The following is a 14755-nucleotide window of genomic DNA, read 5'->3' on the forward strand; positions in this document are numbered from 1 at the left end:
ACTTGACTTGTTAATTCCTACAAAAATGAGAAAACTTATTCAATCAGCTAATCTTAATCCATGAAGTAACTTCAATTATTAATTTGATCATCATTTTTAATATTTAAACACAAACTAATTTAATTTTTTATCATTTAAATTAATTTTAAAAAATATAATTTTTAATTTCTATAATTTTATCGAATTTTACTTTTAGTTTTTATAGTCTTTTTTTAATGTTTTTATTATTTATACTAAAACATTGAAAAAAATTATAGGGACCTGAAAAATAAAAATTACTTAATTTTTTTAAAAATATAGAGATTAAAAATATTAAACAAAATTATATGAATTAAAAACAAATCTCTATAAAATTATATGAATTTCCTTAATTCTATCTCAGTCTAGGAACTGAAATTTTGGTTTTCCCTTGTCCTGGGCTTATTTTTTCCTCTTGCCAAAGCGTACGGTAACCTGCCACGTCTAAGGAAATTTATGGTCAACGGCTACAAAATTCCAGCTCCACCTCTGTATTTTTTTCATTTTAAAAAAAGAAGAAAAAAAGAAAAAGAAAAATACTCACCGTTTAGGATTGATTCTTGAATGAGAAAGAGCCGTTGCTCATCCTTATATGACGGATTGATTGAGGATCACGGTTCTATTAACTAGTGACTGTTACGGGGACACCAACACTTGTTTTTTCTTTCTGGCTTTTCCTTCTTTGGTCATTGTCACAAAAGGAAGGGGTAATGTGGGAAATGAGAAAGTCCCGTCAGTGGGCTCCAATGTTTGCCTGCTATAAATCTTCCAGCTTCATTTCAATGCCGAACTCCTCTCTCCCCAGAGCAGACTCACAAATTTCAACTTTCTCGGTCCATATCACATCCTTCCTTCTCCCTTTCTGTCTTCGTTCTAAAATTCAAAAGAAGAAAGAGCCTCAAGAGCATCTTTCGGGCACCGCAGAGAGGTTACGGGGCACAGGTCTATTGAAGGAAACATATAGGTTCAAGCAGCACAACAATGGTGGACGTGGACCGGAGGATGGCCGGTCTAAACCCGGCTCACATTGCCGGTCTCCGGCGCCTTTCCGCTCGAGCGGCTTCCGTTTCTGCCACAACCGCCTCCTCCCTTCCCGTGCGTAATGGTCTTCTCTCGTTCTCTTCTCTAGCCGACAAAGTCATAACCCACCTCCGCAACTCAGGCATACCGGTGCAACGAGGTCTCTCTGACGCAGAGTTTGCTCGTGCCGAGGCTGAATTTGGGTTTGTATTTCCTCCAGACCTTCGTGCTGTTCTCGCCGCCGGCCTCCCTGTCGGTCCCGGTTTCCCTGACTGGCGCTCAGCCGGAGCTCGTCTCCACCTCCGTGCTACGCTGGACCTCCCAATCGCCGCGATTTCTTTTCAGATTGCCAGAAACACTCTCTGGTCCAAGACATGGGGCCCCAGACCATCCGAGCCTGAAAAGGCATTGCAGGTCGCTAGAAATGCGCTGAAGAGAGCCCCTCTTTTGATACCCGTCTTCAACCACTGCTACATTCCCTGTAACCCCACCCTAGCAGGCAACCCAATGTTTTTCGTGGACGAGAATAGCATCTTCCGCTGCGGTTTGGATCTCTCGGATTTTTTCGAGCGCGAGTCCCTATTCAGGAGTTCGGAATCCAGTCCTCATATGCTGAAAAAACAGAGGTCTGTTGGCGAGAGGTCTGCCGGATCGTCCAACAATTTATCGCGGAGAAGCCTGGATATGGGAATCGTTAGCGGAGGCAGAACGCCGAGGTGGGTGGAGTTTTGGAGCGACGCAGCCATCGATAGCCGGAGGAGAAACTCGTCGTCGTCGACATCGTCTTCACCGGACAGGTTTTTGGACACGCCCCGCTCCAAAATGCCCAAATGGGTGGAGGAGTACATAGGGAAAATAGGGTCAGTCCTGAGAGAAGGCGGGTGGTGCGAATCGGATATAACTGAAATGGTGGAGGTATCGGCATCGGGACTCTTCCAAGGAGACATGGTGTTGTTAGATAATCAAGCGGTGCTGGATGCTCTGCTGCTGAAAGCGGACAGGTATTCGGACTCACTTCGGAAAGCGGGGTGGAGCTCCGAAGAGGTATCGGACGCTCTAGGATTCGATTTTCGACCGGAGAAGGAACGGAAACGTGCTAAGAAGCTGTCGCCTCAGCTAGTCGAGAAAATCGGTAAACTAGTCGAATCAGTTTCCCGGTCATGACAGTCGGTGAACAAATTTTTGTTAAAACGTACGAATACTATATAGTCTATAGATAAAATAATATACTATGGTGTTAAGGCTAAAGAGGCCTCGGGCTTGCATTCCCTTCTCTCGGGGTAAAACATTTTGGGAAACGCGCGTTGTCCTATGAAATAAGGTGCCCCAAATAGAAGGAAGGATTGGGAATTACGTGCTCAACCATTCATCATTTGTAGATGTAAAAATAGAGAAGTTATATAATTAATGAGTAAATGAAAATAATTCAATTAATCAATTATTACATTTATACTCGAGGCGAAATATTAACCTTACAGTCTCATTATTTTCATGAGTTTATCCCAATAGGTTTAGTGTCCAAACTAAACTATACACACTTTGACAAAAATAATGTTTTATTAATAATGTTTTTTTTATCTTCCTATATATTCTTTCCTATTAGAATATTAAATGAATAGCATATTAAAAATTTATATTTCTGTTTTAAAAAAATAAAATGGTAAAACATATTTAATATATAATGTATTGATATAATTTTTTTTTATAAACGAGAACGGATTGATTATGAGGGGGCAATTAGTTTTAGAGTAGGAGATTTGGGCAATGAGTAATTTTGGTGGCGAAGGAAGGAGCGGTGCACGTGCGTGTATCCTTTTAATAGAAAGGACGGCGCGTGTGTGGAAACATTCGCTACAAGCGTTCTCAGTGATCCGATCCGTTTTTTTGGAAAGCAGGGGGATGACGAGTTAGACATGATTTGATTTCCTCCAGAGTTTGCACCCGCGGTCTCAGAACATGAATGTAAGTGAAAATGAGGAGCAGGAGAGGAGTATCATCTTTTAAGAAGCTAGTTGTAAGGCAGAGGTAAGTGTGGAGCGAATACAATAAACGTATATACAGACAGACACAGGGTCCTTGGAATTTGGAAAAGGGGGTGCATGCATGAATGGGATCGCCGGCAGCGAAGAGACGGAACCTTGCCACGCCGTCAGAGTTGAAGGGACAGAACGATGACAGCAAGATTTTCTTTTGTTTAATGGGGTCTCTGGATTTGGGATGGGGAAGAAGCCTGGCCAGAGCAGGAGAGTTGAGAGGGACCGCGTGATTGGGCCCCCTCTAATTTCCGTGCGAGGCTTCAAATTGCCTGTTGGTTCACTCCGTTGAGCCTGAATGAGCCATCCAACACTAGTTGTACTTGGGGTTTGCTTCTTGTCTGCATCGTTTTGTAAACATTGATAGGCAGCATCTAGCGCGTACGCCAAAACTAGAACGTTTGATTTGGTTTGCACTTTCTGTGAGCAAGGTTCAAAATGGCCACTCAATTCGCGGACAATGCAGCCCCGAGAAAGATTATAAGATGGAGTTGGGCCTGAGAGGATGCATGGAATCTGGGTCACTGTCCAGAAATGAGCAATTTGGGAGCCGAACAAGAATTGCATTAAGTATAGCCGGCAGAGTTGAAAATTTCAAATTGCTAGATGGGCCCTCAAAAAACTCACTGCCACCTCACGTGCCACGACCTGACACCCACCCCATCTCCCCTATGGCGTGAATGAGTGGGCTCCTGTGGCGGCCCAAGACGGTGGTTTCACGCTCGCTGACCATACAGTATGCTCCCTCTACCGTCGGTATTCTGATATAGTGGTATGTTCTCCAAGAGCATAATCTAAAGAAGTCATCCTTGTAATGATGAAATAGAAAATTAAGTTGTTCAGTGACTTAGGGACTTTTTTATAAAAAAATAAAAAAAGTAAAAAAATTCATTTGGCAGGTGTTTTGTATTAAATATTTTCAAAACTATTCTCATTTATGTTTTTTTACAGGACATTTTACTTAAAAGAAATACATTTAATTACTAAAAGCTACCCTCGTCAGCGCCTATTGTTGTCACCCATTTTTCATCCGTCATCACCGACTTCCATCCCCAATCACTAATCAATTATATAATCATCAATTTTCATTACAAGTTACCATCATTGACTGTCATCCATTATTATTAGCTGCCACTATTGACCACGGCCAGTGATCATTACACCACCAATCACTACTAAACAAAACTCATGCTGACCATCACTAACCACCACTGCTAGTCATAGCGCCACCACTAAACAAGCCTTAGTTGTCAAAGCTCATTTCATCTACCATCCATAAAAGCAATCATTTTCAAATGGATTGCCAAACCAGCTTCCCTCCCCTTTAACACCATCCACATCCCTCCTTGCCACTAGAATCAGATTACTGAAAGTAGTAGATTAAAGATTTTGGTGAGGGCATCTGTTTTATTCATGCAGCAAAAGTGTACAGTACATCCTATATATACAACTCTTAATGTAATCTCCAGTGCATGATACACATGAATCTCACGTAATGCACATTTATATGAAAAAGGAGTCCCTTCATTTCCCTCCACTTCTCTATATCAACCATTTATTAATTATAAATGGAAAGAAGGGCCTCTCCATTTCTTTCTTTCCATTTCCCTTCACATTCCCCCTCTCAACCACTCATTATTTTATTAAATAATTTTTTTTTTAAATTATAAAGTTAACGACTGGTTGAGATGGACTGAGTGTAGGGAAATGAAAAGAAGGAAATGGAGAGGCCCTCCTCCCCATTTATATCAGATATGCATGTGATGCTGACTGGACGTGATTCGGTTCAAATGATTCGAGGACCCATTCTCAGCCCAAGCCCACAACGTCGGCACCACGCGTTCTTTCACAGATGAGCATTAAAGACATCTAAGTGCACATCCAAAAGAGAGACGAGGCTACTCAATTTGCTTTCTTATATTAACATGCATGAAAGTGCAATTTCTATGATACAATCACAAGTTCGTGTGATGTTATTTCGATACCAATCGCTGCCATTCTTCTTGTATTGACCCTCACCTGAAAAAATCGCAGGTTCTGGCTTTCTAGTTCCAAATTTGTGCTGTACATTTTTTGTGTAACCCAAAATATTTTTTTACTGTCCAGGATCAGGGTCATCGTTCCTGTAAAATCTTTACTCCTTCATCAGAATATCCTGCAGCAGACCTCGTCACCTTCACACGAAATGCAGCCTGCAATGGACTTGGATAGGTTCAGACATCATCATAAAATATAAATAACCCACCCTTTAAACTTTAAGAATCACATTTCCTAGTAAGGTTATTCTAGGTGAGAGAATAATATATTGACGTTTATATGCTGAAATGAATGAAAAAGAACGCCAAGCAATGTTACCGGCCCAGAACTCTAATGAAATATATTTGCAATCATACAAATCGACTATTGGAGCCAGATCATATAACATGGACCAACTTGAGGTATCATTCAAATAGAGATTTTCTTTTTCCTTGGACTAAAATACACTAATTTCCGTTGAGATTTATCAAAACTACATTTGCCTTCCTTTGTTTTAGAATCCATAAATTTGAAAATTTACCAGGCAAAAACCCTCTATGTACATAGAAGAAATAGAAGGAAACTTTACTTGCCAACAACTATGCACTTTTTAGCTATACTGTAGAATTTAGTTAAAAATATAAAAAAAGCCATAGTATGGAAATTGTCTACCACCTTATCAGAGCCAAATTCGATAACATCAGATGGGCGTACACGAGCAGGATAATTTGGAGGCACTCGATACCGCCTTCCTTCATTGCTGCAAAAATAATGAGAATGAACTTAGATATACACAACGAGGATTTCAAATTTTGAAAAGACAGGTTATAACCCTCGCTTTATTTTACTTACTCAGTTATCCAGGTGCCATGTTGACTGCGCAAATCAGTCAGGAAGAAGGCGCCATCCTTGCAGTTAATTCGAGCATGTGTTTCAGAAACCTTCAAAATAGAAACACCGCTGCATGATATGGATGACCATTCAATGTATAACTACGTTTAACTTGGTACATGATCACTTGTGTTACCTGTGGTGAAGGTATTACAATTGAACTGCTTAGATGGTCCTCTCCCGGGGTGTTCCTGCAAATCAAAATATCATTGTCAGGAAATTACAGAGCTTAAAACTTTAAGGCCCTGTTTGGTATAAGGTATTGAATTTTATGGGATTAGGATTGGGATTAGGACTGAGATTGGGATTGGAACTGGGTTTAGAAATAAGTTTTAAAATCATGTCTGGTATAACATGGGATTAAAAAAAAAGACTCAAGTTTAACCCAAAAAAATAGCTACAAGACAATATTGCCCTCATCTTCCTCCATTATCATCCTCTCTCTTGGAAGCTTCATCGGCACCGACAGATGGCAAGGAGTCGCTCAACCTCTGCCATCTTTGCTCCTATTCGCACCTATGTCGACATCATTGGTGGAGGGTGGCTCTGTCTCTGTCTTTGCTTACTCCTGTTCTATCCTTGTCAAACCATAAATCAGAAACCCAGATCTAAAACCCATGAATGAGAAACCCAGAATCAGATGGTAGACAGTAGCTTCATCTTTATCTTCCCCTGCTCCTGTTCCGTCCCTATCATGTGATGATAGCCATCCTTGCATTGCCAAAGTCATCTTCAATGGAGTGTGCAACGTCAAGAATGATGGAGGAGATCCGTGTGCGATGATAGAGGAGTAAGCTGACTGCCTGGGCAAGTTTTTGATGAAGGCATTTCAGTCATGAAAATTTCAATCCCAGGATTGAAATTGCAATACCAGAGGGGAGGTGGTATTAGGTATTTCCACCAAGATGGGATTGGGTTTGAGAATAAATTTGTCATTATCACCTACCAAACATAAAAGTTTGGCATTACTCAATCCCAAACCCAGTCCAACTTAGCCAGTGTTGCATACCAAACAAGCCCTAAATGTCCATAAGATAATACTTGAAAGTAATTTACAATGACTTCAAATTAATAATTAAATCAGAGCCCCATATCAGAGATTAACATCCATTTAGCTGTCTTCACCATAATGTTGAAAGCAAAATCATAGTTTAATGTTCAAAAAATTAACTAATTATTTAACTGAGAGCAAATTTATGCAATATATATCAAAATGTGAAGAAAGCCGGTTGTAATTTTAAAAACACGATAGGTATCATATATAGTTTAGCCAAACCTGAGGTGCGGCTAGGGTAATTTAGTCTAATATTTTATATGGTATATGAGAAAACAATAAATCATTAAAGGCATTCCATGTTTAACAGAACCATTTAAAATCCAAAGGGTACAAAATTTTCAACATGCAAGTTAAATGCTTTCGCAACAATGTTTTCTATATATTCCTCAACATCGTTCTCATGCATTATCCAAATGAAGAAGGGGTAATATTTCAATTATGCCGAGCGGGTGTGATCGTAGCCATACCCAATTATGCAGGGTTTCTTCTCATCTTGATTTAATGAAATAGGCTTCAAAAGCCCCGCTTCATCCCCACATGGTAGTAAAATCCACCTACAATACAAGCAAGAAGAATGGACACGACAGTTATGCCATCTGTTTTAATTTAAGAAAAGGTTATAATATCATCAAGCCATCTGTTTTAATTAAAGGATTATATTGGGCCAAAGACATACTCTCCATTAATAGCACGCTCAAGTGCATCATCATCTTGAAACCATTTGGGTAACTGGTCATTAGCCTTCATAAATAATTAAATACCTATGAGATTCGAGATCAAAGCAAGATCAAACAGACACGACCATGTAACAAAACCAGCCACCATAGCTCTACATCAAGAAAGGGTAAAAGTATTGAATGGACATACTTTGTCTGAGAGTCTGCAACATATGGGTCTCCCTTCAAGTTTGGAGCTGCAAAAGTAGGATCATGTTGCATGTTTTTTAGTTATGCAAGAAAATGTGCCACCCCAAAAACCTTGACTTTAGGAAAGCCAAAACGGATATAGAAGTTTGACTGTGCAAGACATTAAGTAGTTTTTTGTGGATGAATTTCATCAAGCAAAACCTGAAAAAGTAATTCACTAATATTTCAATCTTGAGCATCTCATCCTTTTTTTTTGCGACCTTTTGACTCATTTTTTAAATGCATGTTGCAAGAGAGAGCTGGAGCATGACATGATACCTCCAGGACAATCAACAAAAAAGGAAAGATGGTTCTTAATTCTTACCTATTGCCACCTAAGACCCAACTTAACATTAAAGGCATAACCTTGTCAATTAAAAGCCTCCCTCCAACTCTTCCAGGATGTGGTATTCGAAACTTGGTCAAAAACTGAAGAGGAAGGAAAAAGTTAAGAATTCCTAGGCATCATGCCAGTATCCAGAGTAACCATCACCTCCTTCTTTTCATCTTCCCGTTAGGTGTAACTGACTTCTTACCTCTAAAGGGCCTAGACCAACACCAAGATATGCCTTATAGGTGGAAGCCATAAGAGCTGCCATTCTTGCCATTCCATGAATAATGGCAACTCGTAGTACTCTTTCTCTCTCATAGCTGAAAACATTGAAGAAAGTGAAATGAGGGATAAAAGGCCTCATAATTCAGTGAAGAGATGATTTATCCAAAAAAAAAAAAACCAATTTGGAAATAATTTAAGATTAACTACTGGACCATGGCAAACATCACCCTGACATAAGTCAAGTGAGCAAATGCGAAGTTCATATGAACCTCTAAAAGTTTGTTTCACCCTCTCAATTTTCAAAATTTGATATTTGTGCAAATGTGCAGTTTCAGTGTCAACGCCAGTTTTCATTTGCATATTTGACTAGCCAACTGCAAACAGTAAGTACCTCCTGAGGCAAGAATCAATGTCAATTGGAGACCCTGATTTTATGCATTGTTCCCATGCATTATCCAACTCCCACGCAAGCTGATAACTGTCCTGAAATGATAAAACATGCAAATCAGAAAGGATTAGCCTCTAATTCCTGGAGCGTCAGTTTATACCACTAAAAATGAATATGAATAGGTTATAGAAAAAATTACATTAAAAAAAGCAAAGAGAACAGGGGGAGAGGGAATCTGAAATACTAAGGCCTATAAGGGATTAGAGAGAATGTATATTAGATCTAAACATTCAGAAAATTGCTGAAAACAGTTTAAGTAGTGCAAATGCATGTTCATTGAGAGGGAATGAATGCCGCAGATAAGATAAATATGTACCTCGATAGCCATGCATCCTCCTTGGCCCATATTTGGTTGCATGGCATGGACTGAATCACCAAGCAAGGTCACACGACCCTTTCCCCATGTGAATATTGGTGTCCTATCATATATGTCTCGTCGCAGAATTGCCTCTTCGTCTGTGGCAAGTAATAGATCTATTACATTATCACACCAGCCCTGAAATATACGAAGGAGCCTTTCCTTTTTTCCTGCCATGCACAAGATATAAGAATTATATCAAGATTTAAATTTTTTTGAAGAAAAGGGAGAAAAATATAATTTCCAGTAAACAATTTAAGAAGCCTGCCCAATATCAGTTCTTCCAACACGAGAGCAATTATTCTAAGGTAACGTAGGGTAAGATAAAGTAACAACTAACCAAAGAAGCAAAAGGAGAGTCGAACAGAGAATGGGCTTGGGTTATGGCATTGAGGCGTGTCCTTGTATTTCAACAAAAATGTATTGATCATATAATCTCAAATAAATGTTGTGTTAAGCTTGCATAATTAGCTCGGAATTAATTATGCCACAAGAAACTCCTGCTTTTCTATTTTTCTCATTCTCCATTCATAATCCTCACATGTCACTTTTTCTAGCTACTATTCATACAGCGCATCTATGAATGAATGACAAAGAAAATTTGACATCTCCAGAGACCAAGCATTCAGGAGCAATCAAATCAGAAGTATATGAAAAGAACATACCATGGGAGCTATCAGCACCACCAGGTGGTTCTTTGTGAAATGCATACCATTGCATCTTCCCCCCGCCAACATCTGAAGATACAAAGTACTGTTTGTGTCCCAAGAATACTCGGTACCTTCCATGATAGAAGTTCAACAAAGATTCTCAATATGATGCAAGCAATATTAACAAACAAATAGAAAAATAAAAATACAAGCTAACCTACCCAACAGATTCAATGTCAGCAGGAATAAAATCTGCGATGCCAGTGTAACAAGTATAGCCAGAGTAAACTGCTTCTGTTGGCCCAAATAACTTTTTCCTCACCTATTCATACAAGTCCCAATACTTGGTTAAATTAAATAAACTGGGAGAAGTTATGACCATATAGACTGCCAACAAAGAAGCAGGAACTGTTCAGCACTTCTAAATGCTTACAGAACAAGGCTACCACCACATGCACATGCAGGATCAGACCAACTTTTTCTTATAAAAAAAATTTCCATAAATCCATAAGCATCTTGTGTTGAGTAAATAATTTGCTTATGAAAAAAAAGTCAGCCTAAAGGAGATTGAAGACGACCTTGGACCATATACCATCTGCTCCAACCAACAGATCACCATCATATTTCTGACCATTCTCAAGCTCTACTGTTACCTGAAAATGTGGAATTCCAGAAGAGTACAACAAAGCAATAAATGTCATCCAAATTATATGTTCCTACATTGATCTTGTAACGCAAATTCCAGAATAAAGAAATAAAAAGTAAACAAATACATATATTAACACTGTGAGTAGTATCTTCAATGCAAGAGCATTCCTTGATTACCTTGCTTCCGTCATCCACAAAATCAACAACATTACTAGAATTCATGATGGCATCTTCTCCCACAGCATGGGCAAGTATGTCTTGTAAAGTCATTCGACTTATAACTCTTGTGACTGGAAGCCCACGTTCTGCTGCAGGAGTGAATGTATCAAACTTGATGTACCTGATAACCAATTATACATCAATTGAACGGACAGCAAGCTTAAATTTCACAAACATACTCTACAGAGGACATAAGTGATCTAAGAATTAAGAAAAGAAAGACTTCAACAAAAAGGGGAAAAAACACAATGACAATAATTAAGGGAACACTCTTCTTGCAGAAAAAGACAATGACTAACGTTACATTCTCCTTCAGCTTTTATGCAAGAACTAATGTGTAGTTTAACTGTATCTGTTTCTACAAGTTTCTATCAGATTAAATAATTCGGCTATCAATCAGATAAGTCTTGGCAAAAAGGATGTTAAAAAGGCCTAAAGTATTCATTAAAAAAAAAAAAAAAGGCTTGGAGTAAGAGCTATAAAGTATCAGATGTCATGTTCCAGAGGTGCCGCGAATAATTAAATCTGTGGTCTTTGAAGTTTAACTTCTGTAAGCTTCTAAACACAGCGCTATTATCAAGCTGGTCATCCTCGCCAACCGGCCATGAAATTAAATGCCAAATTACATACATCGTCAGTTCCTAAGGTTACCGAAGATGGATACACATGCAACATGGTCTGTGAAAACGGTGAGTTGCATGGACTACAGAACCATCAACCATGCCAGTCTTTAGTAGCCCGTAAACTTGGTACAAAGTCTTACACCTTCCGTCTAGAAATAAATAACAAGTTTCTTGAGCTCAAATAGTAAATAGAATGTGTAAAAAGAGCACGAGCATGAAAGCTTACCAAGAACCAGAAACTCCGTCCACGAGTCCATTGATTCTATCACCCGTTATACAACCGACCCTCATAACTTCTTCAGCAACCTCCGAATCTATAGCTTCCAAAGCAGCTAATGCATTACTCTGTATCTGAATTGGACCCCTGTACTGTCCCTCCCCCCTTATAGCACTTATATCCTTCTCAAACACCAAAACTTCAAACCCTCTTCTCTTTGCAGCTAGAGCAAAAACTAAACCACCGATCCCACCACCTGCCACGAGTACACGAATCTTCTTTCGAGGAGTTCGATTCCCATGATTTTCAGTCACAGTTTGTGTTGACGGTGAATTAGCAGGTGGTGCTTCTACCACTGCAGCTGTAACCGGCAGCAGTTTCTTCGTACGTTTAATAGTTCTGCTCCCAAAGGGTAGAGTATCCAATGAAAATTCTTTATAAGTAGGAATTGAGAAGTTGGCTCTTGAGAAAGATGTCGTTGAGGGATTAAGAGAGCTGAAAGACAGGGTAGAAGCCATTGTTACAGCTAGCGTGGAAGAAAACAGAGTTAATACGAGTGTCCTCTCAAATGAGAAAACTCGAAGATAAAAAACTGGGCTTTCTCCTAAAAAGCGGTTGTGAGGTTAAGCAAAAGATTAGGATTTGGGGAGAAAGGAGAGGAAGGGCATGAATTAGAAAAGGAAGCAGCACTACACAAGAACGGCATACGCTGAAATTAAAGTGGAGATGGAGGTGGAGGTGAGTTGGGAGCAAAAATAATAATATCTGCACTGGGAAAAGGAAATGTGGATTCACCAATCAATCTGCACTGGGAAAAGGAAATGTGGATTCACCAATCAAGCAGAAAGCCGAAGCCATGTGTCAGTCCACCGGTGAGCTCAGTGGCTGCTGGCCAGATTTATTTGACAAACAGATTTTGATTCTTTTTTGTTTAAATTGTGGTGTGGGATAGCTGTCTTATTTTTATTAGCATTTGCTTTTTTTTTTTACCAGTGACTCATTTTTTCTAAGCTGGCCAGGCCACATGGTAATGTGACAAGGGGGACCGCAATCCGCTCGGCTAGATTGAAATATTAATAACTATTATTATGATTGGTCTCTGACGGTAGTTTCACTGGTCATTGACTTTTTTTTTGTGTATATTTTTAACAAGGATACTCTTTTGTGGGCATTTATACATTAAAATTAAAATTAGTCTTCCACACAAAAATGATATTATTATAAAACGCCTAAATAAACTGAACCCTTATCATCAGTCAATACTCGTGCGAGACATTACTTCTGGCTTTTTTTTTTTTAATTTTAGCCCTAACCAAACTCTTTTTCATAAAAAAGAGAGACACATGCACCCACATAAATACATAAATACATAAATACTAGGTTCGAACCTAAAATTTCTTTTAAGAAAAAGAAGTGACGTTGTTATTAGAACAATTAATTGTTGACAATATTATTATTTCTAGCTAACAATTTATCTTAATTGAAAAAAGTAAAATATAGATTGATTTTTTTTATTTAAAATGATTATCTTGATACTATAATAATGTTTAAGAATAATTTGATGCCAAAAATAAGATAGTAAAATTATTTTCATAGATTTTTTTTGTCAGAATTATTTTCATAGATTTAAATGCCAAGGACTCAGGAGTATGGTAATAAATTTTAAATACTAGCTTAATAATTTTAAAAAGAAACTTTCTTTGTACTAGCATTTGAACTTGTGTCCCAATGGTTCACCATCCAGCAATTAACCACAAAGACAAAAGTGAGCTGGCTTTAAAAAAAGAAGGGAAAATGATAATTAAGAATTCCTCAAGTATAGTAATCTAAATTAAGGATCATAAAATATTAAAATCTTAATTAAGGATTATTGGGATAAAAAATATACCTAACTTTACAAAATTGCCCTTCATTGAACATTAAAAGATAATAGCTTATATTTGTGTTCTTTGTTCTTCTTTTTGGGTACAAAAAATCAGCTCTCATGCGTGAAAAATTTGGGCAAAAAGTTAATGAAGTGGATTGTTATCTAGATCATCATCGTCTTCTCCCTTCTTGGTAATAGGTAATTATATGTATTGCTTCTTTTATATCTTCTCCCACTCTTATGTGCGAAAAATCTGTAGTTTCCTTTTCTTTATCTTTTACATCTTCTTCTTTGTCATGCACAAAAAAAAATTTATATCTTTGTAAATCCTATCTTACATGGTTTCTTTTATAGTTGAGAAAAAAGTAATCTTCTTGATAATTATATACATTATACACACACAAAAAAGAAATAATTTCTAAGAATGATAATGTTAAAAAAAATTAAGTGAAAAATAAAAAAGATATAACATGGATGTTAAATTTTTTTGTTATGTGATGAAAACTGCGCTAATGTTAAAAAATACAACATGAATGCTGACTTGTTATAGTAATGGTTGGGATTACGAGAAGGATAATTGTGAAATAATAAATTTGTATGTTACTTTTAGTTGTTTTAGGTTTATCTTAATACTTATTCTCTATTTCATGCTCATACCAATTGTTGGGTAAATAACAATTAACACTCCACACTTATCCCTTCCCTGCTTCTTAGCATACTTTCCCCTCACTCCTTCATCTTACTCTAGTGGAGGGTCAATGACCGAGCCATCATTGACAACCAAACTTTCATGAGTTCCCTAGCATTAGAAGCTACACCTTCCCAGACTCTACTCTAATTTTGGATTTGGGAGCATAAATTTTTTAATTTCTTTTCCTCCTCCCTACTTCTTAATACTTGTTGATTGTGATATGATTAGAATGTGATTTGATTGTAAATTGATTAGAAAATAATTTTTTAATTATTAATCATTAATATATTGTCTTCTATCCTCACTGTAAATAAGATATTCATGTAGATTAATGCCCTCCCTTTTTTACCAAACATGTAGATTATTAGGAGAATGACAAGTAAGGACCTTAAAATAAAATTAATGTGAAATTAAGATTTCTTCAATACTAAAGTTCCTAAATTCAATATTGCTCCTCCCATGTTTTAGTATTAAATTGAAACCATCCCTAGATTTTAATATTTAATGGCTACACTTCTCCCATTCTCTCCATCCCTCT

At 37.8% G+C, this 14755-nt stretch overlaps 2 protein-coding genes across 4 annotated transcripts; one reads left to right on the forward strand and one right to left on the reverse strand.

Moving 5' to 3' along the window:
- Positions 1-793: 793 nt before the first annotated feature.
- On the forward strand, positions 794-2482 carry LOC129323055 (uncharacterized). The gene has a single exon (XM_054969597.1). The coding sequence runs from the start codon at positions 1000-1002 to the stop codon at positions 2200-2202; it is 1203 nt and encodes a 400-aa protein (XP_054825572.1). The 5' UTR covers positions 794-999; the 3' UTR covers positions 2203-2482.
- Positions 2483-4970: 2488 nt separating this feature from the next.
- Positions 4971-12494, reverse strand: LOC129321778 (zeaxanthin epoxidase, chloroplastic). 3 transcript variants are annotated; one of them, XM_054967673.1, is made up of 16 exons: positions 11669-12489; positions 10778-10940; positions 10531-10605; positions 10174-10274; positions 9968-10083; positions 9261-9472; positions 8888-8979; positions 8477-8591; positions 8266-8369; positions 7903-7948; positions 7712-7776; positions 7503-7589; positions 6115-6169; positions 5940-6028; positions 5763-5847; positions 4971-5273 (listed from the first exon to the last, which is right to left on the reverse strand). In XM_054967673.1, exons 1-16 carry the CDS (start codon positions 12175-12177, stop codon positions 5217-5219), a joined length of 1971 nt encoding a protein of 656 aa, XP_054823648.1. In that variant the 5' UTR covers positions 12178-12489; the 3' UTR covers positions 4971-5216. The 3 variants fall into 3 exon arrangements, with proteins under 3 accessions (XP_054823648.1, XP_054823647.1, XP_054823649.1); XM_054967672.1 differs by having other exon boundaries at positions 4971-5263; positions 11669-12484; XM_054967674.1 differs by lacking the exons at positions 4971-5273; positions 5763-5847; positions 5940-6028; positions 6115-6169 and adding an exon at positions 6238-6781 and having other exon boundaries at positions 11669-12494.
- Positions 12495-14755: the final 2261 nt, after the last annotated feature.

Source organism: Prosopis cineraria, unplaced genomic scaffold (assembly GCF_029017545.1).
Source record: "Prosopis cineraria cultivar Desert tree isolate PC_DT_omini unplaced genomic scaffold, ASM2901754v1 PC10, whole genome shotgun sequence".
Taxonomy (NCBI): Eukaryota; Viridiplantae; Streptophyta; class Magnoliopsida; order Fabales; family Fabaceae; genus Prosopis; species Prosopis cineraria.